This window comes from Chenopodium quinoa, unplaced genomic scaffold (genome assembly GCF_001683475.1).
Source record: "Chenopodium quinoa cultivar QQ74 unplaced genomic scaffold, ASM168347v1, whole genome shotgun sequence".
Classification (NCBI taxonomy): domain Eukaryota; kingdom Viridiplantae; phylum Streptophyta; class Magnoliopsida; order Caryophyllales; family Amaranthaceae; genus Chenopodium; species Chenopodium quinoa.
The window spans coordinates 449354-472013 of NW_018745569.1; the positions used below are offsets into that span (position 1 = coordinate 449354).

A 22660-nucleotide genomic window follows, 5' to 3' on the forward strand; every position below is an offset into this window, starting at 1 on the left:
GGGTCACCCTTAGTGGGCTGCCCTTGTAACCTGGAAAATGGTAATAATTGCATATTGTTTTGTTTGACTGTCTACTACTATAATTAGCTTTTTCCCACACAAACCTTTTACCCTCTCTTTGAATATCACCTAAACATCAAGAATTATTGATGACCCCACTATTATACTTCATGTTCTCTTTAATCTGAACACCAATTCTTGCACCCAAATAAATATAAATTATGTTAATTGTCATCCCTTTTTCGATCTTAAACTTGATTAATTAATAAAGTCTAAACATATACTACTATATGCAAGCTCACGTGTGTACAGATAGATTATCATACTATTACATACTTCATAAACATAATATATGGTTTTATTTATCAATTACACTTATCAATACAATCATAATCGATCATAGCAGTAACAAAAGTTGACTAGAAAAAGAGTAAAAATATAGGCCAAAATTGCAAAAAGAAAAAAAAATACTCCGTAATTTAACTTTACAAAGGGGGATCCAGTATTACTATAATACTATTACTATACTACTTATTAGAGTTACTTCTATACTGTAGTAGTATGATGACTATAAAATTGGTAATTCAATCAATTGCTTGGTGTTCATAACTTCATAAACATTCAGCAGATATTAGGTCCAAATCCTACAAAACCATTGGAACCATCAATAGATATTTGAATACCCTCTTGTTGAATGTTTCCTATGATGGATAGTCCTGACGACGAAGGAGCGAAAGCGAAGCAAAATGTACCCGCCTCGTCTATAGGGATCAAGAAGTTCTTTGCCGGGAGGGTCAGGATTGGCATTTCCCATTTAGTGTCCTGGTGTTTGGTTTATTTCCAATTTGGTATTCATGAACTTTGGTGATTCCCTTTGGTCAACACAAGGATATAGTGAAAATTTCAACCAGATCACAGGCGGTTTAGACCGTCATAATAATGCAATTCTTGCAAATTTATATGAAAATCCAATATTATGTTCACAGTTGATTCTCACACTTTGTTACACACTTGCACCTATAAAATTATCAAATTAGATGGAATTTCAACCATTGTACCTCATGGGTCATGGACTCATAGTATTAAGTGGGAATATTTCAAACCTCTAGTTAACAGAAGTGACAAGGCCCTAAAGTGCAATTTAACTAATCATCAATGCATTAGAACTCAAAAGGCTATATCCTTTTTTTTTTTTACCTTACAGAATCCATTAACTACCTTTGCAGAGAGATTAACTACCTCTTCCTCTATGGAGAGAATATGAAATTAAAAGAATTCAGCTTAATCACATGCAAGAGGTGCACCTAGGCGCAAGAGGGGTGTGCGCCTCTAGTGGGTTAGGCTCAAAAGGTTTAAAAATGAAAAATAAACAAAAAAAAGCCCAAAAAGCCTGCGCCTTTGCGCCTCTCGAAGGGGTATGTGCCTCAGCCTCCAGAGGTGTTTTTCTTGGCACCCAAGTGCACCTTGAGCCCAGTGTCACGCTTAGGCACCCGCTTTTAAAACTAAGATCACATATCAGTTTTTCATTCAGCTGAATTTCACTCCACAAGCAAGAGCGCCTTTTTGAAGTGGTCAATCTGCATGAGTTTTGCTGATCATGCAGGAGCATCCAGTGGCCTACACCTGAAACCCAAGTTTATACTTCAATTCATTCCAACAAATTTCCTAATGCTTCTTGGCACATCTATGAGAAGATTCTAAATGATTATTATATTTTGGTTTAAGGCTTGCCGTATCTTTGGTGATCTTGAATTTTTTTATAAAAAGACTCACTTTGTTTCATCATGTGTTCTTTTCAGGTTCACATCTTTCACACTTGTCTAATAAATTCTGCATTATGTTTTCCTTTAAAGTACCGTCGAAATACAATCACTCCAATCATCAAAGAGCATCAAACAACCACAGGTTCTAGACTACGAGGCATGATGTATGTGAGATTTGAACACAATAGCACATTAGAAAACAGCCGAACGCCATCAAGAACTTCATAATTAATATGAAAACTCTACTCCTTCGTAGAGCTATCAAATAACAAAAAGAAACAAGACTCGGAAATTAATCACTAGTGCAAATTTTTGGGAATGAAAATTTATCCAACAATGCCTCTTTCAACTAAGTTGATGAACAAATTTAGCATTATAAATCGAATCCACATTAAAAGAGGCAGTAAAATACCTTGATAGTAAGTAACAGAATAATAGCAAGAATAAGAGATGGTAAGATGGAGAAGAGTACCTGCTAAATGGGGAGGAAATGATACACATTGGTACTTCCCGGAAGTTCATATGAGTAGGAGTCACAGACCTTGACGGTTACAGTTTCACCGGTGACCAACACTTGGAACTTGTAAAATATGACTTCGATGGTAAAAACAGCAGTCCGGTAATATATTGGTGTCCAACCAGCAAAGCACAAAATATTGTGGCCCAAATGAAGCATTGCATCGAATTTATTTGTTTCGACATTCATATTAACATTGTCCTTAAAGCACGAATCCCACCCGACTTTCAACCATATTTTCTTGGTTATATGAAAAGCACAAAGAAGAGATGGAACTTTATGGCAGTGAAAATATATGACCCCATTAACAACAGCAGCAGCATGAGCCCAGAGATGGAAATCAGAGGTGAGACATTCCCATGTCCCAATAGCATCAGCATCAGGATCGGGAGTGAAAGCATAGAGGGAAGGCGACGAAAGGGGACCACCATAGAGGCGCATAAGAATGCGTTTGTTGGAAGGGTCGGGAAGTACAGGAACAGACACACTACAACCAGCAAGGCTTTGAGGGATAGGGAGATAGCGAATTGACTTACAGTGGCCAAGGGCACCACATTCAAGAACCTGGGGCGCAAGGCAAACAGATCCAAAGTTGTAAATATTGCCAAGAAAGCTAACATAGTTGGGAGAAGTGTGATCCTCAACGAAGACAGGAGCTGGACACCACACTGGAGCCTCATCAGACATGTCAAGACATGAACCGCCGGAGTAGAATGTGTGGTTGGAAGAGGAAGACTCATTAGATGATTGGACAACAGATAATCGCGCTCCTCCCACTCCCACTAAGTAGATAAATTTATTCAAAGATGACACCATGGCAGATGAAAAGAACTTAGTCATGATAATTGAAGGAAAGCAAGAACGAGTTAATATATTGTGCTTCAGATCCACCGAGTGAAATTCTGCACGAGTGTGATATAATTGAGTACCACCTTGTAGTCTTTCCGAAGGCAAGCGTTCATCGCTCCATGCCAGCATCACAATTCTTTTTTCCTCTCTTTCGGCTTCGGATGTGCTACTCTGCTCTCTCTCTATCCCCATATCCCTACACACAAAAGCGGCTAATCAAACAAACTAGGAACTTCTAATACCATGGATAGAGATTGTTTTCCTCCAATAAATAACTAGGATTTACCCGTAGAAAATTCGATTAAACACCCGGGTGTATATCTCAAGATATGCGCACTATTTCTGAAATACATACAGAAAGCACATGGCTGCCCTATACCAAAAAAACCCCCAAAAGAAACTACTAACAAAATACAGATAAAACCTCCAGGGGAAACAACTAATGTAGAACAGACAACATCAAATAAGACCATCAAGGTCCTTCCGGAATACATCAGTCAGCAAGCATATAAGTTAACAAACAACATATCAAATTGCAATTATAAATCAAGTAATCCACAACTCCAGTATTCAACCCAACTACAATTCAAATAAACTATTAAAATAACAATTAAACAACAAAACTGTAAATTAATTAACAAGATGAACAAGCTAAAAAGATAAATAAACTGCTATTAACAACAAATTAATTTTTGTAATTAGACATTTACACATACAAAGATTTGAGAGAATGATAGGCGAGTAGGACAGAGAGCGAGGAGTGTAGCGATTTGGAGACGCCGAGCCGAGCCAACCAACGCCGGCCGCCGTGGAGCCTGGGAGGCAGCGCCGCAAGGAGCGAATAAAGGGTTTGGGGTTTGAGGTGAGAGGTGAGAGTTGTTTTGTAAATTGGGATATCATAAAATGAAAAAAAAAAAAATAAAAAAAATCAGGTTTGTGTTACTCACCGAGTCACCACATTTGATCATGGCCCGCGTCTGAAAACGGGAAAAATTATCAAAGGAAGCTTCGTTAAGAAACTATACTCCATATTAAACGAGTGGCAAAATTATTTATCAAACTGAACTTGACGGTAAAACGCCATTTAGGATAGCGTTTTACCCTTTCACAATTTTTTTTTTAAAACATTTCAGTTAGGGGTAAAGTCTACCCTAGATGGCGTTTCACCTCTGACTGAAGAACATAGCAGATTTTACCCGATGTAAAAACTCTAACGTGGTTGGCGTTTTACTCCTATGCAAAAACTCCAGCGTGGTTGAAGTTTTATGCAGAAGACAAAAATGCCCTCCACGTTGGCGTTTTACTAGAGGTGATCATTGGACGGGCCGGGCCGGACCAAAGCTAAAAAATTTATGCCCATTTCTCGGGCCAAGCTTCGGGCCAAAGTTTTTGTGCCCAAACCCGCCCAAAATGGTCGAGCTGGGCCAAAAAAATCAACTAAAATATACATAAAAACGCATTTCCAAACCCGCCCAAAAAAATAAATTTTCAGCCCAAAATTGGGCCAGGTCAGGCCGGGCCAAGTTTGATCACCTCTACGTTTTACATTTTGAATATTTTTTTTTACATTTCAGTTAGGAGTAAAACGCCATCCAGGATAGCGTTTTACAACTAACTAAAATGTTTTTTTGTAAAAAAATTGTATGGCGTTTACCCTTTGGCTTAGTTTGGTAAATAGTTTTGTCACGCGTTTATATGGAACATTGTTTGATAATGAAGCTTAGATTGGTAATTTTTCCCCAAAAACGAGGAGCACCAACCACTGGACCATCTCCTAATATAAAATTTATTATCGCGCATTTTATAACCTTTATTTAACTTTTTTTTTTTAAAATAAAAAAATAAAAACTTCTACTTCCCCCGTTTCGGATTACTCGCTATGCTTTCTATTTAAGGAAGTTTCAATTACTTGCTACACTTCTTTTTTAAGCAAAAAATTATTTCTATCTCTCTCCTCTCACGTGGGTCCCTTTTTTTCTTTCTCTCTATCTTTCTCTTCTCTAAAAGATTACCTAGGATATGTAATTTTAAAAGTTTAGCGACTGTTGTGAAACGGAGAAAGCAATTTTTTTCCAAGTCCACGTGGGTTCAGTTGAACACGCTTAATCCGCCACTGACAAGGGCAATGGAGAAAAATCGGCCAAACATACTAATACATATGCATGGAAATATTAAATGAGTTGCTACACCCATTATACCATGAAGCTAATATGATTAAAGTTTGAAACATTGACATGAATGATTGAAACTTTCACTTCAAATATTGAATCTTTCAATGGAAAGATTGAAACTTTAGGGTGAAAATGAAAATTTTCTAGAGCTAAACGCTAAACCTGAAATTCGCCACGACAAAACTTTCTTTTATGTTCGCCAAAAAAATCGCTCTAAACGTATAAATAATTATCAACAAAACACTGGAAAATCCTAATTATTGAAATAACAAAGCTAATCAAATTATATTACAACAAAAAAAAATTAATATCAGATTAATACAACTCAAAGTCGGAATAAACACAACAATTATACCGAAAAAAACGAAGAATTAATTAAAAAAAATCACATAATCTGTTAGATCATGCATGAAATTTATTAGTATTCAGAAAAGAAAAGATGAAATTACTTACTCCGTAAAACGAATACCAATAATTGCTTGGAAGAAGAGAAGAGAAGAGAAGGCAAAACTTGAAGCGTATTAATGTAAACCCAAGATTGATGGATTGATTATTGTAGTAATAAATAATCTACAGAGTAATGGTAATAGGGAAGAAGAAGATAGTGAAAGAGCGGGTGGGTAGTGGGTAGCTTTAAGGCCCAAAATGCATAACCCATACTCTGTATTAATTAATTAAGGATACGGGTCTTATCTCCCAAAACGGCCTGTATTCGATTTTTCAAAACTATCTCCTACTTGATGCATGATCTGAACATTCATGTTCTCGTCAACTTATTCTAATAAGTTTTAGTCAATATAAGTTTAGTTCAGTAGAAATAAATTCAGTTCGATAATAATAAGTTCAGCTCAGTAAATATAAGTTAAGTCAAGTAAAATATTTGTTCAGGTTTCTACAAAATAGGTTCAGTTCAATAAAAAATAAGTTCAGTTTAGCAAAATTCAGTTGATGATGAGAACATGACTTTACTTATTGGAGCTTCAAATATGTCAAACAATTTACCTACTTCAACTAGAAGAAAATCTAACCGGACCCAATGATAATTGTATCGAATTGTAATATTGATTATTTTACCATTGTCAATTATTTAAAAACGCACTACAATTTCTAATGTAATATGTTGCATAATGGCAATGTCCATTGCAGCTAAAAACATCACCATCACCACCCCAAGCCCTCCTCATGTGATAAATGCATGAGAAACTCAAGTCTGAACTATGAAGCAGAGTATTGAACCACACAGACTAACACCTAAAATATTAGTTGTTCGCAACATAATTAATATAAGAAAAAGGAAAATGTGTATCACTAATTCTACAGAGCTTGCAGACCAAATAATAAGAGAATGGCTTGTGATTAGGGGATTTTTATCCACCAATCACCGTCTGACAAGTGGACCAACCAGGTTCCGCCACGTGTCCTTCACGAAGGCCAACAGGAGCCTGCCACGTGTCAATCACAGATACGTCCTCTACGGACCACTTTAGACACGCCACGTGTCCACCCATGCCAAGTGGGAGAACCGGCCACCAAGGCCCAATCCAGTCTAGAGGCCCGATCAGCCCTAGGTTTACCTTAAACCTAGAGAGTTGCACGCTTCTCAAGGCTATAAATACTCAATTAATCCTCATTAATCAAAGGATCGAATAATGAAGAGATCAAGCAGAGAAGAACAGAGTTATTAACAATCGGCTAATCTCGCTAACGACGCAGATTACCAACACTAAGCACTCTCACCTAGAGAGATCTCATTACTTTAATTTCTGTATTAATTACTCCTTAATCAGGTACTAACTTGACCGTTGGAGGCGGAGCTCTCAGGAGTCTCCGTTATTTTGTAGGTACAGGCGTCCGGTTCCAGTCTCGGAATTGTAACTCTCCCGCAGGACATCAGAAAACTCCGAAACATTTGGCGCCGTCTGTGGGGAGAGTACTTCAGAGATGGCATCCAAGTCTGTACCGACTCCAGAAGAGAGGCGTCCCCTAGACGACCCTCAAGTTCAGTCGGACCATGATACCGAAAGTGAATTTGAAGTTGAAACTCATACAGCTCCAGACGGGACCCTAAGGGCCCGACGTACCCGTCATACCGAAAGGAGGGAACGGGAGCATCTTCAAACAGGAAGCGAGCCAGCAGGCGCACCGCTTGCTCGGCAACAGCCGACTGATGGGTCTGCTCCCATCACAAGGAACGAACTCATGACCTTCATGAGGGACTTCAAGGGAGAGATTCAAGAGTTGATCAACAAAAAACCGCCTGCTTCAGTCAAAGAGCAGTCGGCCAAGAAACCTTCCACTTCACTGAAGAGGAAGCCAGTTCAAGGGCGAGAGGCGACTCCCCATCCTAAATCCAAGAAGCGGGAGCCACCTGCTCTTGATTTCACAAAACTCCGTTATCCTACGGGAAATAGGAAACCGGTTCGTCATATTCAGGCGGATGGGTCAAAGCAAACGTTCACAGATGCTCGGCACCTGCTAGAGCAGAAGAAGAGTGATCGATTATCAGAGTCGGCTTCTACTTCAAATTTTCAGGACAGTTTGCCAAATGCCTCGATGAGGCATACTCAGTCGTACCATGAGAGTCAGTCAGGCGGCACCTCCCGTCAGTCCGGCTTTCATAGTGCCCAGGCGGTACCAAACTTACCATTTGTGCCGCAACAACAGTATTTTATGCAGCCACCTCCATTTGGTGGACCTGCAGCAAAAAACGTCCAACCTATGGACTGGCAGCTACGGCTGCTTAGACTTGGTGAACAGCCGTCGGCCTTCTCCAAGGAAATTACTGAAGCCGCTCAGCCGGCCAAAGTAAAAAATGTTCTAGTAGGCGCCTATGACGGCACTACTAACCCAGAAGACCATCTGATGGCATTCACCAACCTGATGTACCTTCAAGGGTTGGATGATCCCACTTGGTGCAAGTGTTTCCCAGCGACTCTCAAGGGAATTGCACAGCAATGGTTCGGCAACCTGCCGACTGGTTGTGTAAACAACTTCAGGACGCTTGCTTACTTATTTGCCTCCAACTTCGCTATGAACATCCCTGCGAAGAAAACGACCCTTGATTTGGGAACAATTCAGCAGGGCGAGAAGGAGGGGCTTCGTTCTTACATCAGGCGGTTCAACCTGATGAGAATACAGATTCAAGGGTTACCGGATGAGGTAGCTTATACTGACTTTTTTAGGGGTCTCAAAGACGGGTCTACCTTTAAATTTGATTTAGTTCGAAAAAGGGTGGCGACTCTTCAAGAGGCCTTGATTGAAGCAGAAGCCTATATACAGGCGACTGATCTGTGTACGATAAAACAGTCGGACGGGAAGAGGTTCGACAAAAGAGAGGGACGACAGAAACAGTCGTCCAACAAAGATGAGAAAAGAAAAGAGGTCTGGGCGGCTGATTCCTCTAAACAGCCGGCCCAGAAAAAGAAAAAAGAATTCAAACCATACTCCCCAAAGTATGTGTTTAACAAGGATAACCAGTTTATCCTAAAAGAAATAAAGGGACGACTCTCAATTGAGAAGTCGCTCCCCATGAAGGGTTCTGCGAGCAACCGGAGCCAAGACAAAATCTGTGCTTATCATGATGACGTTGGTCATCACACCAATGACTGCATCAGTCTCATGCGGTACCTAGACCGCTTGGCTGATCAAGGTGATCTTGACACTTATGTCAAGAAATCTACGGGGAACACTTCCTCAAAAAAGCAGTCGGCCAAAAAGAATCAACAGGCCGACAGTTCCGATACAGATGATGCAGTCGTCTACACCATTGCAGGCGGCTTCTCAGGAGGCGGCCCCACTATTAGGGGCAACAAAGATAATATAAGGCGGTTAGATGTAAATTCCGTTCACCAAGAACAGCCGTCCAAATATACATTTCCTGAGATTGTCATCACTGAAGAGGATCTAGGAGGAATAAGGGGGCCGCATGACGACCCTCTCGTTATTGAATGTAAAGTGGCCAACCAGAGAGTTGGCCGAATCCTCATAGATACCGGGAGCTCCTCAGATCTCATCAGCAGCAAATGTCTGTCAAAACTGAAATATCAGACGGACTGCATACATCCGGCCTCCCACCCTTTAATAGGGTTTGGAGGAGGAGTCGTCCATCCACTGGGACGAGTAGATCTACCCATTCGCCTGGGCGAAAAAGGGGAAGGACGACACATGGTATTCCGGTTCCTAGTAGTAGAGGAACTCTCGGCCTACAACATGATTCTGGGTCGACCAACCCTGAATAATTCCAAGGCTGTTATAATCCCGTCTCTTATGCTGCTTAAGTTTGAGAGGGATAATGGAACAGTCGGCTCCCTAAGGGGAGATCAGAGGATGGCCCGAGAGTGCTATCTCTCGGATGTCAAGCCCACTGTTATGGCCACTGGGTCAAGTGGAGAAAAAACAGACCTTGACAACGTCAAGGAGAGTGCGCCTGTTCAAGAAACAGGCGACAAAAAGAGAAAGGCGCCCCAGACAGAGTCCGCAAGAAAAGCAAGAAAATAGCAATCATTGGCAGAGGACCGGCCGGATGAGTTCCGCCCTCAGCCGGCTGGTGAGCATGCGGACCTGATATTAGACGACTCTCGTCCTGACCGAACAGTCAAAGTTGGGACGACTGCTCTGAGAAACCTTGGTGACGACTTTCACAACTTATTGAAAGAATACAAGGACATCTTTGCATTTGAAGTCAATGAAATGCCAGGCATTAGTCCTGATCTGGCAGTACATAAACTCGCTGTGGATCCGAAAAAGAAGCCGGTACGGCAAAAGAAGCGGAACCATGGCGAAGAAAGAAGTCAGGCGGCAGCCGCCGAAGTTAAAAAATTACTTGATGCAGGGTTCATTCGGCAATGTTACTTCCCAGACTGGGTTGCAAATGTGGTGCTTGTTAAAAAGCCGAATGGCACCTGGCGAATGTGTGTAGACTACACAGACTTAAACAAGGCGTGCCCCAAAGACAGTTACCCTTTGCCTAAAATTGATAACCTGGTCGACTCAACAGCGGGTCATGCCTTGATGAGTTTTATTGACGCCTATTCTGGTTTCCATCAAATTCCCTTATGGAAGAAAGATCAGGAGAAGACGGCCTTCGTCACTGATCAGGGGTTATACTGTTACACGGTCATGCCGTTTGGTCTTAAGAATGCCCCGGCTACCTTCCAACGAATGATAAACACTGTGTTCTTTGATCAGATTGGGAGAAACGTCGAGGCATATATTGATGATATGATTGTCAAGACTAAACTTCAGAAAGATCATCTGACGGACCTCCGAGAAACTTTCGCCACACTTAGGCGGCACCATGTCATGCTCAATCCCAAGAAATGTGTATTTGGAGTTGAGTCTGGGAAATTTCTCGGATTCCTTATCAATCAGAGAGGAATAGAGGCGAACCCTGAGAAGGTACAGGCGGTCATTGATATGCAGTCGCCTCGTACCGTCCGAGAGGTTCAGAAGTTAACAGGTTGTCTGGCGGCCTTGGGGAGATTCCTAAGCCGATCAGGCGACAAATGCCTATACTTTTTCCAGGCAATTAAGAAAAAGGCAAGGTTTGAATGGGGGCCGGATGCTGAGGCCGCCTTCCAGAAATTAAAAGTTCACTTGCATTCCTTGCCGAGGCTGGTCAGCCCTTTGCCCAAAGAAGATCTCTACATGTACCTGGCCGTCTCTGATCATGCATTAAGCGCTGTGCTCCTTGCTGAAAGGGACGGCTGTCAGCTCCCGGTCTACTTTGTCAGTCACGTACTGAAAAATGCCGAGTTGAGGTATCCCCTAGTGGAGAAATTTGGTCTTGCACTCTTCATGGCTGTTAAAAAATTGAAGCCCTACTTTTTGGCACATGCAGTCGTCGTGTATACCGACCAACCAATCAAGCGGCCCCTTACCGTCATGGAGTCGTCAGGACGAATGATCAAATGGGCCATAGAAATACAGAGCCTCGAAGTTACTTTCGAACCTAGAAAAGAAGTGAAGGGGCAAGTCTTTGCTGACTTTATTGTAGAGATGACTCGTCCTCCTGACTCTCAAGTTCCAGACTAAGTCTGGAAGGTATATGTGGACGGAAGCTCTACTTCAAATGGTTGTGGAGCAGGCGTCGTATGTCAATCTCCAGAGGGCGACAGGTTCGAGTATGCTCTACGCTTCAGTTTTCAGGCTTCAAACAATGAGGCAGAATATGAAGCTTTACTAGCCGGGATCCGCATGTGTAAGGCGGCAGGGGCAAGAAAAATAGACGCCTGTTCTGATTCACAATTGATAGTGAGTCAGTACAATGGCGAATACGAAGCAACACATCCGGCCATGATCAAGTATTTACAGGCGGTCCGACAAGCAGTCGGCTCCCTTGAGGATTTCCATCTGATCCAAGTGCCGAGATCAGAAAACAACCAGGCAGATGCACTTTCAAAATTAGCATCATCCGCCTCCTCCGATACTCCTCGAACTGTTTTTTGGGAAGTAATGGAGAAGAGAAGCATCGAGGAAAACCCTATTGGAATCCTAGACAGAAGCTCAACTTGGATGGATTCAATCAGGGCATATTTGACAAACGGTACACTGCCGGATGATCCTCAACAGGCGGCAGCACTGAAAAAACGAGCCTCCTGTTTTGAAATGATACAGGGAGAACTTCACAAGAGGGGGTACCTTCAACCCTTCTTAAAGTGTGTTACTCCTGAAAAGGGACGAGAGATACTAGATGATCTTCACTCTGGTTTCTGTGCTTCCCATATAGGTGGTAGGATGCTTGCTCAAAGGGCAAGGCGACAGGGCTACTTTTGGCCTACTTTGGAAGCGGATGCAATGGAGATGGTGAAAAAATGTGACAAGTGCCAAAGGTTTGGCAAATTAATTCACCGTCCGGCTACTGACCTCACTACCATTCACAGCCCACTACCGTTTGCTAAGTGGGGCATGGACATTCTGGGTCCATATACGCCTGCTACAGGCGGCAGAAGGTATATACTTGTTGCCGTTGACTACTTCACTAAATGGGTAGAGGCGGAAGCTGTAAAGGGAATCAAGACGAAAGATGTAATTTCATTCATTTGGAAAAACGTCATCACTCGGTTCGGGGTTCCCATGTCTATGGTTTTTGATAATGGTCCCCAATTTGAGACGCCTGTTCTCAAAAGCTGGTTGGGGGACCAAGGAATTGCACATTACTTTGCATCTGTCGGCCGTCCACAAGCAAACGGCCAGGTAGAAGCCTTTAATAAAATCATCTCAGACGGTCTCAAGAAAAAGATTGAACGAGCAGGCGGCCTATGGGCAGATGAACTACCACATGTTCTCTGGGCCATTAGGACGACTGAAAAAGGGGCGACTGGAGAAACTCCATTCCTCCTAACTTATGGTGCAGAAGCTGTTCTTCCAATAGAACACTACGAGCCGACTCTTCGAGTAATGCTATATGACGAAGAGGCAAACTGGGAAGCTATGCGCCTGGCATTAGACTCACTTCCTGAAAAGAGGGGCAATGCTGTTTTGCGCCATGAGATCTATCGCCTGAGAATGACTAGATCATACAACAAAAAAGTACACAGGCGTCCACTCAAAGTAGGGGACTTTGTACTTAGAAAAATGGAAGCAGTTGGTAGGGCTAATGAGTCTGGCAAACTAACTCCCAACTGGGAAGGACCCTACCGAATCTATGAGGAAGTCAGGGACGGTACCTACCGTCTGGAAACACCAGACGGACAACCGTTGCCTCGAACCTGGAATGTAGATAACCTTAAAAAATATTTCTTCTGAATGATGTAAAGTAAAGAGCTACTTAATAAAGTTTGCACTTACTATTCAATTTTGTATTACGAGGGGCATGCCGTCTGTACCTTTACAGTCGGCTACTCTCCATTGAGTTTTTCACTCTATCTTCTGAGGGGCATGCCGTCTGTTCCTTTACAGTCGGCTACTCCCCATTGAGTATTTTACTCAAACACTTAGCTAAAAAGATTAGGGCCTGGCCGACCCTGTGCCTAACAGGCGGCTACCCTTCTTTTACTTAGCACCTACGTTCACCAAGAACTTACAAAGGCCACCGGCCGAATGATCAGACCAGGCGCCAAGCCAACTGATCAAATCTACAAAACTAATTCGACCTGTCCCAACATCATAGCAGGCGTCCGACGGCATCCCTCCGGATGAAATTCGTCGCAGAGAGCAGCTCCCTTTTGGGTGGAACATTGTTCTATAAACTAATTACACGGCACCTATACGACTGTCCCCAAGGACAACCCCGTAGCCGTTTTTGAGACAAGGATAACTCTATCACTAATCAAACCAGTGGTAGCAGTTGACATCTGAGTCAGATGACCGCCTGTATTACTTGGGATAAATGCAGGGGGTACCCTTGAGTTAATAGCCAACAAACATTGGCGAATCAAGGGGTCTAGCCGGCCTACGCCGTCTGGTACCTCTACTACTCAATCTAAATTGCGACAAAGACTAAGTAACTCCTAAGTTAATAGTCACTCAAACTTAGTATGGAGCCTAAAAGGTATGAGTCGTCCACTTGTTTTTAATAAACAAAGGCTCTCAACCAATACTCTTGCTAGGTTAACAAATTACGAGTTAAAAGCCAACATTGGCAATAAAGGGAAACAACCGGTACCCGCCGCTTGTTTTCCTACTTAATTCCTTGGCGACTAGGTAATTCTATTTACTTGGTCAGACAAATTGAATAAAGAGTTCGAATACCGATTGAATAAATGGCCGACTGATCATCTACCCTGGAAACAAGACCACCAGTCGTCCAGGGGCATAAGCGGCATACTTACTATTTGTACCTGTCTTAACGTTCGGCCATACACAACAGTCGGTCTAGTGAACAAATTAAAAATACTTAGACAAATTTGAACCAAAACAAAAATTTGATAAATGAGCCGGCCATAAAAGACCAGCAGAATATTCAAAACCCCGGCCCCCTGGCAGGGTAATTACAAATCAAACGGCACGCAGGCCGTGTAAAAAAAAAAAATACTTAAAAGCTTAAGAAGGGGGCAGTTCAGTATCAGCAGCTGCCGCCTGGTCAGCACTCTTCTTGCTGGACTCGGCCTTAGCTGCACCCTCTTTTGATGCCTTACCCCCAAGTGGCACAAGCGCCACAACCGGCTCTTCCTCCTCCAACGCACCGTCCAACGCCTCTTCTTCAGCAGCCGCCAGGATCTGTTGATTATATGTTTCCGAACACTGGCGGTACGTTCTTTCCCATGAGGCAAAGTCGGCACTGGGGAACAGTCGTTCCCAGGTCATGCGTTGGATTTGAGCGGAGTCTTCCACCATCTCCCGGACGAGCTCTTGTTTCTCTTGCTCGGCCTTATCCGAGAGCTCTTGGGTAAGACTCTTCTCTTGGGTCACCAGGCGTTCTTTTACGTTGGCCAAAGATTTCTCCATGGCTTCGTAAGAGTGCATTTTTTGGCGAAGAGGTTTCAGCTCGGCCTTAAGGTTGGTGACGGTCCCCTCCAGCTCGTCAACCTTCTTTTGGGCCGCCTCTAACTGAGCCCGAACAGCGGCGGTAGCCTGCGCCTGATAATAAAGAAGATCAATGGTCAGTACTTCATTTTGGGCAATTTGAAACATTGCCTTATCACAGCTGGAGGCGGCCATAGCCTTTGCGGCCTTTACCTCTTTGTTTTTCCGATCAATCGGCTTGCGAAGACTGTTGACTCGGAGCAGGGCCTAAGTACAAAGAAAAACAGGCGTCAGTTTCCAAATAAAAAGTTAACAGGCGTCCTGGAACTCAAAAGCTCAAAAATATGCTAAGTATACCTCAGCAAGGACCCCTGAAATTCCATCAAGGTCAAGGGTGCCAGCACCCCTGACCGCCTCCCTGTCAGATGGAGGAACTACTTTAACCATAGACTTGGCTACCTCAACCAAGTCAAGTCCCTGGGGGCCGGCTGCATTAAGCGAAAGGAAAAAACAAGTTAGACCTAGTCAAGAAGGAAGCAAGGGTGAGCTTTTTACAAGTGAGGGTCCATACATCTAGGCGGCCCCGCCTGGGTTTTTGAAGAAGTGGCCGGCTGCTTCTCAGCCGCCACTGTTTTCCTGGAAGACCCAGGAGAGCTTGCAACAGTCGTCCTCCGGGCCTTGGGGTCCGGCTGTTGCGAGGAAGAAGCCCTTGGAGTGCCAGACTGAAAACAAAAAGAGTTAGTATATGCATAAGACAACTAAAAGAGGAAGAGTTTTCGAAGTTTACCAAGGGTGCCTCCTTGTTGGGGGAGTCGGCATACGACTGCTTCATGAGCGAGGCCCGCAACATGGCCGCCGCAGTCTTAGATGCTGATATTTTACTCATGGCGTCAGCTGCAAGAAATAAACAACAAAGTTAGTAAAAATCCCAAGTAAACAAGGCGTGAAAAAACAGAGTATTCGTCAGGCCGGCTACCTCTAGAGCACCGACTGCCGAGGCCACAGGCGGCCAAAAAGTACTCGTCATAGAGCCACTTGAAGCTCGGGACGCAGTTTAGGGGTACTTGCTCTCGTACCCCTGAAGTAGAGTTCACCCTAGTCTCTACTTTGAAGAGTCCTTTGTCTAGGATCTCTTTTTTAGCCTTTGGGGGAACAGGCGGCATGCTGCGGCCGCCTGCGAGAAGAGGCGGATCCCTATTCCACTTGTTAAAGCGTTTGTTCAGCTCCGTGTCTGAACCCTCGATAATAAGGAAGGTGTTCCGCCAATCCTTCCATTTGTTCGCCTTACCTTTTGTCATGAGGTAACCCCTATGGCTTGTTAATTGGTACCAGCCGGTACCTCCCGACTTAGGGGTCCGGCTGAGATAGTTCATGTGGGCGAAAGCCTCAAAGCTTGGCTCCACCCCGTACATTTCGCACTCGGCCACATAGCCGAGTACGTTTACCCAAGAGTTGGGGGCTAACTGCCATAACCCCAGATCATACCCATCTAAAATCCGCTGAACAGCCGGATGTAATGGGAAGCGCAGTCCAGCTTTGATGGCCGCCACATAGCAGCCAAAGCAGCCGTCACCATAGCTGGTACCAGCCGGCCAGACGACAGTGTCTTCTGGATCCGGCACGAACAGTAAAAATTCCGGGCCCATTTTGTGGTTAGCAATAAAGCTCGCCACGTTGTCTTGCATGGTTGCAATCCGGCCCCGGGGTACCCTGCAGTAGTAGGGGGCGTTTTCCTCTCTGTAAGAGGCGGACGGCTCTGCCCAATTATCCCCCTTCTCAACTGCATGAGAAAGTCTCGCCTCTTGTAGGCGGCTATGTTTTTCTTCTGAGCCTGGAGAACTGTGTCCAGAAGAGCTGGACTCAGACTCGTCCTCTGACGAGTCCGAGGAGGACGACTCCTCCCCTCTCCTAGAGGGGCCCGCCTCCTCTCCCTTAGAAGGAGCAGAAGGAAAATTAGACATGTCAACGGTAAGATGGGAAGGGAACACCTTGGCCCCTCTCTCAGAACTGTCGGCTTGACAGTCGCCTCGTTCTACATCTGGCGCCTGGTCAGATGTTTCACTAAGGAGCACCCTTTGGGAGGAGCCGTCTGAGTTTGATATCTTAGCAGTCTGTTTCGTTCTGGCCATCACGTTCTGCATAGACACAGATACAGTCGGACTTTGTATAAAGGGCAAAGATGGGTCCAGAAAAGGGCAGGCGGCACTCCTAGTCCTAGATTCAGCCGTCCCCGGTGACCGGCTGATCACTAACTTAGGTCGTGTCGTGTGCTTCCATGGTGCCATTTCAAAAAATAAAAGGAAATTAAGAGTAAGAGAACTGAGTTACCTGAACGAGTGACGGTTGATGAAGTCCTGGAAGTTCGGGTCAGTCGGCTTGTCAGAACAGGCGGTAGGCAGAAAAAGTCCGAAATGTCAGAGCAAGTTCAAGGGTCCGAATGTTCTCGCAAAGTTCTCAAATGTGAAAATGACCGAAGTCAGCACTTTCTTATATAGGCAAGGTGAGAAGGCGAAGGGTCGCTTCCAAATTCAAAATTTGGGCGGGAAAATCTCTCGGCCGTTTGCAAGGTGACACCTGTAACAGGCCGTCGCCTATCACCGTGTGACACCTGTCACAGGCGACACGTAACCAGTCACGTGCCACCTGTGAGGGGCAAATGATTAGGGGATTTTTATCCACCAATCACCGTCTGACAAGTGGACCAACCAGGTTCCGCCACGTGTCCTTCACGAAGGCCAACAGGAGCCTGCCACGTGTCAATCACAGATACGTCCTCTACGGACCACTTTAGACACGCCACGTGTCCACCCATGCCAAGTGGGAGAACCGGCCACCAAGGCCCAATCCAGTCTAGAGGCCTGATCAGCCCTAGGTTTACCTTAAACCTAGAGAGTTGCACGCTTCTCAAGGCTATAAATACTCAATTAATCCTCATTAATCAAAGGATCGAATAATGAAGAGATCAAGCAGAGAAGAACAGAGTTATTAACAACCGGCTAATCTCGCTAACGACGCAGATTACCAACACTAAGCACTCTCACCTAGAGAGATCTCATTACTTTAATTTCTGTATTAATTACTCCTTAATCAGGTACTAACTTGACCGTTGGAGGCGGAGCTCTCAGGAGTCTCCGTTATTTTGCAGGTACAGGCGTCCGGTTCCAGTCTCGGAATTGTAACTCTCCCGCAGGACATCAGAAAACCCCGAAACAGCTTGCAGTTTGACTGAAGAATCAGCAAGATCAGTTGCTGAAGAATGTGGTGGTTTGCCACATACTCGACCACCATGCTAAAACCAAAATAACCGCTATATATATCGCAGTCTCTCGAAGGACTTAGGCAGTCAGGTACAGGATATAATTGACCATATTGTAAAATTATTATTAATTATTTATATAAATATGTTAAATTAAAATATGTAACAAGAAAAACCTTTGGATTCTTACAGTTGTCCAAAAGGGTCACCCTTAGTGGGCTGCCCTTGTAACCTGGAAAATGGTAATAATTGCATATTGTTTTGTTTGACTGTCTACTACTATAATTAGCTTTTTCCCACACAAACCTTTTACCCTCTCTTTGAATATCACCTAAACATCAAGAATTATTGATGACCCCACTATTATACTTCATGTTCTCTTTAATCTGAACACCAATTCTTGCACCCAAATAAATATAAATTATGTTAATTGTCATCCCTTTTTCGATCTTAAACTTGATTAATTAATAAAGTCTAAACATATACTACTATATGCAAGCTCACGTGTGTACAGATAGATTATCATACTATTACATACTTCATAAACATAATATATGGTTTTATTTATCAATTACACTTATCAATACAATCATAATCGATCATAGCAGTAACAAAAGTTGACTAGAAAAAGAGTAAAAATATAGGCCAAAATTGCAAAAAGAAAAAAAAATACTCCGTAATTTAACTTTACAAAGGGGGATCCAGTATTACTATAATACTATTACTATACTACTTATTAGAGTTACTTCTATACTGTAGTAGTATGATGACTATAAAATTGGTAATTCAATCAATTGCTTGGTGTTCATAACTTCATAAACATTCAGCAGATATTAGGTCCAAATCCTACAAAACCATTGGAACCATCAATAGATATTTGAATACCCTCTTGTTGAATGTTTCCTATGATGGATAGTCCTGACGACGAAGGAGCGAAAGCGAAGCAAAATGTACCCGCCTCGTCTATAGGGATCAAGAAGTTCTTTGCCGGGAGGGTCAGGATTGGCCCGTCCGTAAAGTAGAATGATACGGTCGGGACTCGTACTGACCCGAACCCGGCTAGATTATAACATGTGTCGAAAATCGACACCCCCGAGGCCCGGGGGAGGTTGGCGGTTTGGATCAAGAATGAGTCCCGAAATGCTTGGTAGGCGGTGGTAGGAAACCTGGTCACGGCCGTGCCCGTGTCCATGACCACTCCACCGTCTCCTGACCCGTTGAGGTCAAACACACCTTCAGGGAGCGGGACTCGGACCCCGCCTACCCCGAGTCCCATAAGCCCTATGTAGTAGAAGCTAGGGGCCCGGGGGCTGCGGACCAAGTTGATCCAAGCAGCCCCAACGGGCATAGCTTCTCGTCCAAATACTAGTGAGCCGGGGGTTCCAGACCCTCGGCTCACAAGACAATAACTAAAGGCTCCACCAGTTTGACCCCCAAGTTGGCCCAAAAAAGACATGGACCCACCACCTAACCCCAACAAACCAGCAGCCCCAACAAACATGCCTTGATTACTATGTCCACAACCCATAGCAACGTTCCTTACAACAGTCCCACCAATTGTGATAGTCTCAAATGCAAGGTTCCCCTTGGTGTAAGATCCGTCACTGTATAGCACCTCGTACCGGCATCGGTCTGCGTGGCTGCAACCCGAGTTTTGAATCCGACTACACACGAACGACGAGCACGAGACACCCGAATACGAGGCTGATTGGGCCGGGTTGAATACCGGGTCAGATTGTTTGTAACATTGTTTACAAGGTTGGCATTGTACCCAAACTATGTCACTGCCCGAGTCAATGACAACATATTGTTTTCTTGGAGGACTTCCTACTCCTAACCTTATGAAGTACTCTCCACTCCCTTGATCCATACCCGAAACCACGTCCGACCCGAATGACTCCACCACCTTGTAATCATCCACACCACTAGTGTTAGTATTCGAAAGGCGGTGAATGAGGCCGGCAACACGCTTGATGTCGCGCTGTATTCGGAGCGAGAATCGATGGGTGTGATCATGCTTGTGCTTGCCAGATGCCGATAGTTTATTGCTAAGCTTGTCCCTATGAATGAGATTGAACTTAAGGTTCAAACTTGAATTCTTATTGTTGTTGTTGTCGTCATTGGATAATAATGTGACGGTTTTTAGTTCATTAAATTTAGGAAGAGGATTATGATGATGGTGATGATCGATATCTAATTTTGTAGGACGAGAATGCTTAATTTGAAGCTTATTGGAGGCTATTTCTTTAGGGACATTCAAGTGTTGGAAATTCGGGTAGGATGTCACACGATTGGTGGTTGTGTGGGTGGCCGCGACACACGAAAGGCGGAGAAACACTAGTAGTGTGGCTGTGGCCACCACTTGAAGAGAAAAGGAGTTGATAGAGAAACATATGGTACTAGTTTGAACTAGTCTTCTTTTGTGGAGTGTCATTTGGTTGCAATTATTATGTATGTGTTTTGTTTTGTGGGTTTAAAAGTGGGATAATTAGAAAGTGAAAAAATGTGAGATTTTTGAGGGTGAAGAGAGGGAGGATTTATTGGTATTGGGTTTGGAGAAAAAATGAAATAGTGAAAAGCAATGCAAGGAAATCATTGTTGACTTTGATGGCCCCTTGGTCTGTTTTATTTGGGTTAATTTTGTTGTGTGATGGGGTATGATTAGGATAAAGTTGTGTTGTGTATTTTGTATGAGGTAGGTAGTATGTAGTAAAGAGGGCAGAGGAATTTTTAGTGAGCAGTGAAATCATCTTTGTTTGTCCTTTTTAGAAGGAGGAAATAGGTGTGGTTGGAATTGAGTGATTGAGTATGAGATTGTATTTGTATTCACATTACTACAAGATCCCAAGTAGGGAATGTAACCCCTCTTTTATGGGGCATCTACACAAAGCCTATTGCATAGTGCATATTCATGGACGAAGCTATGTTGTGACCAAGGCTTACGGGCATGTACATTTCATCGTTGTTTTGTAATTCCTTTATTCTTATATGTTTGTCTCATAGACAAATTGTACTTTATTAAGGCTTGAACTAAAATTTTGCAATTGAATAAAGTATATATTTTCTGCCTCATTATATATACTGTATATTTTTAAGTTATGTATGAGTGAGTGCAAGGGGTAAATGGTGAGGACATGTTACTATATAAGAAAATAGGGCAATCTTTTAAAAAAAAAACAACCCAAAAATGCATGAAATTTAGATTAAACAATTACGGAGTAATAAGTGTTAATTGTGCTAGCTACTACCCTATCACAAGTAAACTATTCAAGTTATTGAACTCAGGCTCTTGAGGATTGAGGGCAAGGGATTATGGAACCTCAATTAATTCATCCAATTTCAAGAACCGTAATTGGTAGAAATCAAACGTAGCTATAACATCAATGTTAAGTTAAGGTCATAAGGTGAAATCCCTACCAGCTACATTATCAATGTTATTGTGTATGAGCTAATGTAAATTTCCTACGTACACATAAAATCTTTATACCTCATGCTTTTCTCATAAATAATGATATATCATCAATCTCCAAAATCTCCCAACAACAAAAATAAAAAATAAAATAAAGGATTATGCATGCATTATTATAGGATATAACTACATACTTGATAGGTTATGGAGTATTAATGGAACATGAAAAGGTTAGAGAATACAATATGCAGTAGCCTTTATAATAAGGTGCGCTTTAAAGCTAAGACATAGATAGGTAGACGAGCTAATTCCACTATACATGCTCGCATTAGTTTAACTTTCTATTAGCTTGTACGTAGTATATTTTAAATTAATCCATGACTTTTCAATTTTAGCCACAACAATAAGCTATATTTTCTATAACTATGTATGTTAATGTTGCTTTTACACTTCAGCAGCCTGCTTTGTGTGCTTAATTAATTAAATGTTGCACCTTATGTCATACTTGCGCTCACAAACTTAAATCGGTTCGGGTTTAGGTCAACCCGTATAACACCTAGTCAGATTTAGGTTTAACTTTTTGACCCGTTTATCTAAACAAGTCGGGTTCAACTTGGGGTATTCACCCGTGTATATGTAAATAGGTCAACCTCAACCCGACCCATGTTTGCTAGCTCTAATTTTTTTTTTTTTTTTTTTTTTTTGTATATGCCTCCTTTCATTGGCTAAGGGTCATCGCTGGCCTTTATGTGACTAATTAATCGCTATATCTAGTTCAAAACAGCATTATATGACTTCAGAATTCGTATCCTATAATTTTGTGAGTTTTTAACATTGGGTCTCAAAAGCTCTAAAATTACTCCAATTTCGTGTATTATAGCTTTCAAATGACATATTTTAGATACAAGAAAATTACGCATTGAAGTGCTTATTGGTGTTCCCAAAGGGCTTTAGGAGGCTTACTTGGTCCTTGGAACAATCTCATTTATTCCTTGGTTCACCCTTATCATCATGTCTTAAGATGTCTTCTCTTGTCTTACATGGGCGGCTTGGCCTTGTTATCTTGTATTGACCTTGGTATGTGTTGCATTTTCTGTCATGTCATTGTATAGACTTGCATTGGCCCTAAGACAAGCCAAGACGCTAATCTCAATTGCAAATATAAAGTTTTTAAAGTCTCAAGAATTAGTTTGATTCAATTATATACTTCATATTGGTTATTTTAGAAATTTATTACATTTAGATTCTAGTGCGTGTTGTAAGAGATTAATCCAATCACCTACCTGGCCC

At 42.8% G+C, this 22660-nt stretch overlaps 2 protein-coding genes across 6 annotated transcripts; both read right to left on the minus strand.

The window, feature by feature from the left end:
* Nucleotides 1-307: 307 nt before the first annotated feature.
* Nucleotides 308-20977, minus strand: LOC110716319 (protein ASPARTIC PROTEASE IN GUARD CELL 2-like). Of its 2 annotated transcripts, XM_021894931.1 has the most exons (2): nucleotides 18916-20977; nucleotides 308-752 (listed from the first exon to the last, which is right to left on the minus strand). In XM_021894931.1, exons 1-2 carry the CDS (start codon nucleotides 20393-20395, stop codon nucleotides 622-624), a joined length of 1611 nt encoding a protein of 536 aa, XP_021750623.1. In that variant the 5' UTR covers nucleotides 20396-20977; the 3' UTR covers nucleotides 308-621. The 2 variants fall into 2 exon arrangements, with proteins under 2 accessions (XP_021750623.1, XP_021750622.1); XM_021894930.1 differs by lacking the exon at nucleotides 308-752 and having other exon boundaries at nucleotides 18471-20974.
* Nucleotides 337-4044, minus strand: LOC110716320. Of its 4 annotated transcripts, XM_021894935.1 has the most exons (4): nucleotides 3846-4044; nucleotides 3213-3325; nucleotides 2236-3062; nucleotides 956-1623 (listed from the first exon to the last, which is right to left on the minus strand). In XM_021894935.1, exons 2-3 carry the CDS (start codon nucleotides 3319-3321, stop codon nucleotides 2239-2241), a joined length of 933 nt encoding a protein of 310 aa, XP_021750627.1. In that variant the 5' UTR covers nucleotides 3322-3325; nucleotides 3846-4044; the 3' UTR covers nucleotides 956-1623; nucleotides 2236-2238. The 4 variants fall into 4 exon arrangements, with proteins under 4 accessions (XP_021750625.1, XP_021750627.1, XP_021750624.1 ...); XM_021894933.1 differs by lacking the exon at nucleotides 956-1623 and adding an exon at nucleotides 337-872 and having other exon boundaries at nucleotides 2236-3325; XM_021894932.1 differs by having other exon boundaries at nucleotides 2236-3325; nucleotides 3846-4043.
* Nucleotides 20978-22660: the final 1683 nt, after the last annotated feature.

Coding starts and splice junctions, on each gene's coding strand:
- LOC110716320 (XM_021894933.1), bottom strand. CDS start 3,321: ATGGGGATAGAGAGAGAGCAGAGTAGCACATCCGAAGCCGAAAGAGAG.
- LOC110716319 (XM_021894931.1), bottom strand. CDS start 20,395: ATGACACTCCACAAAAGAAGACTAGTTCAAACTAGTACCATATGTTTC. Junction 753..18,915: donor GATCCCTATAGACGAGGCGG/GTACATTTTGCT, acceptor TAGACGAGGCGG/GTACATTTTGCTTCGCTTTC.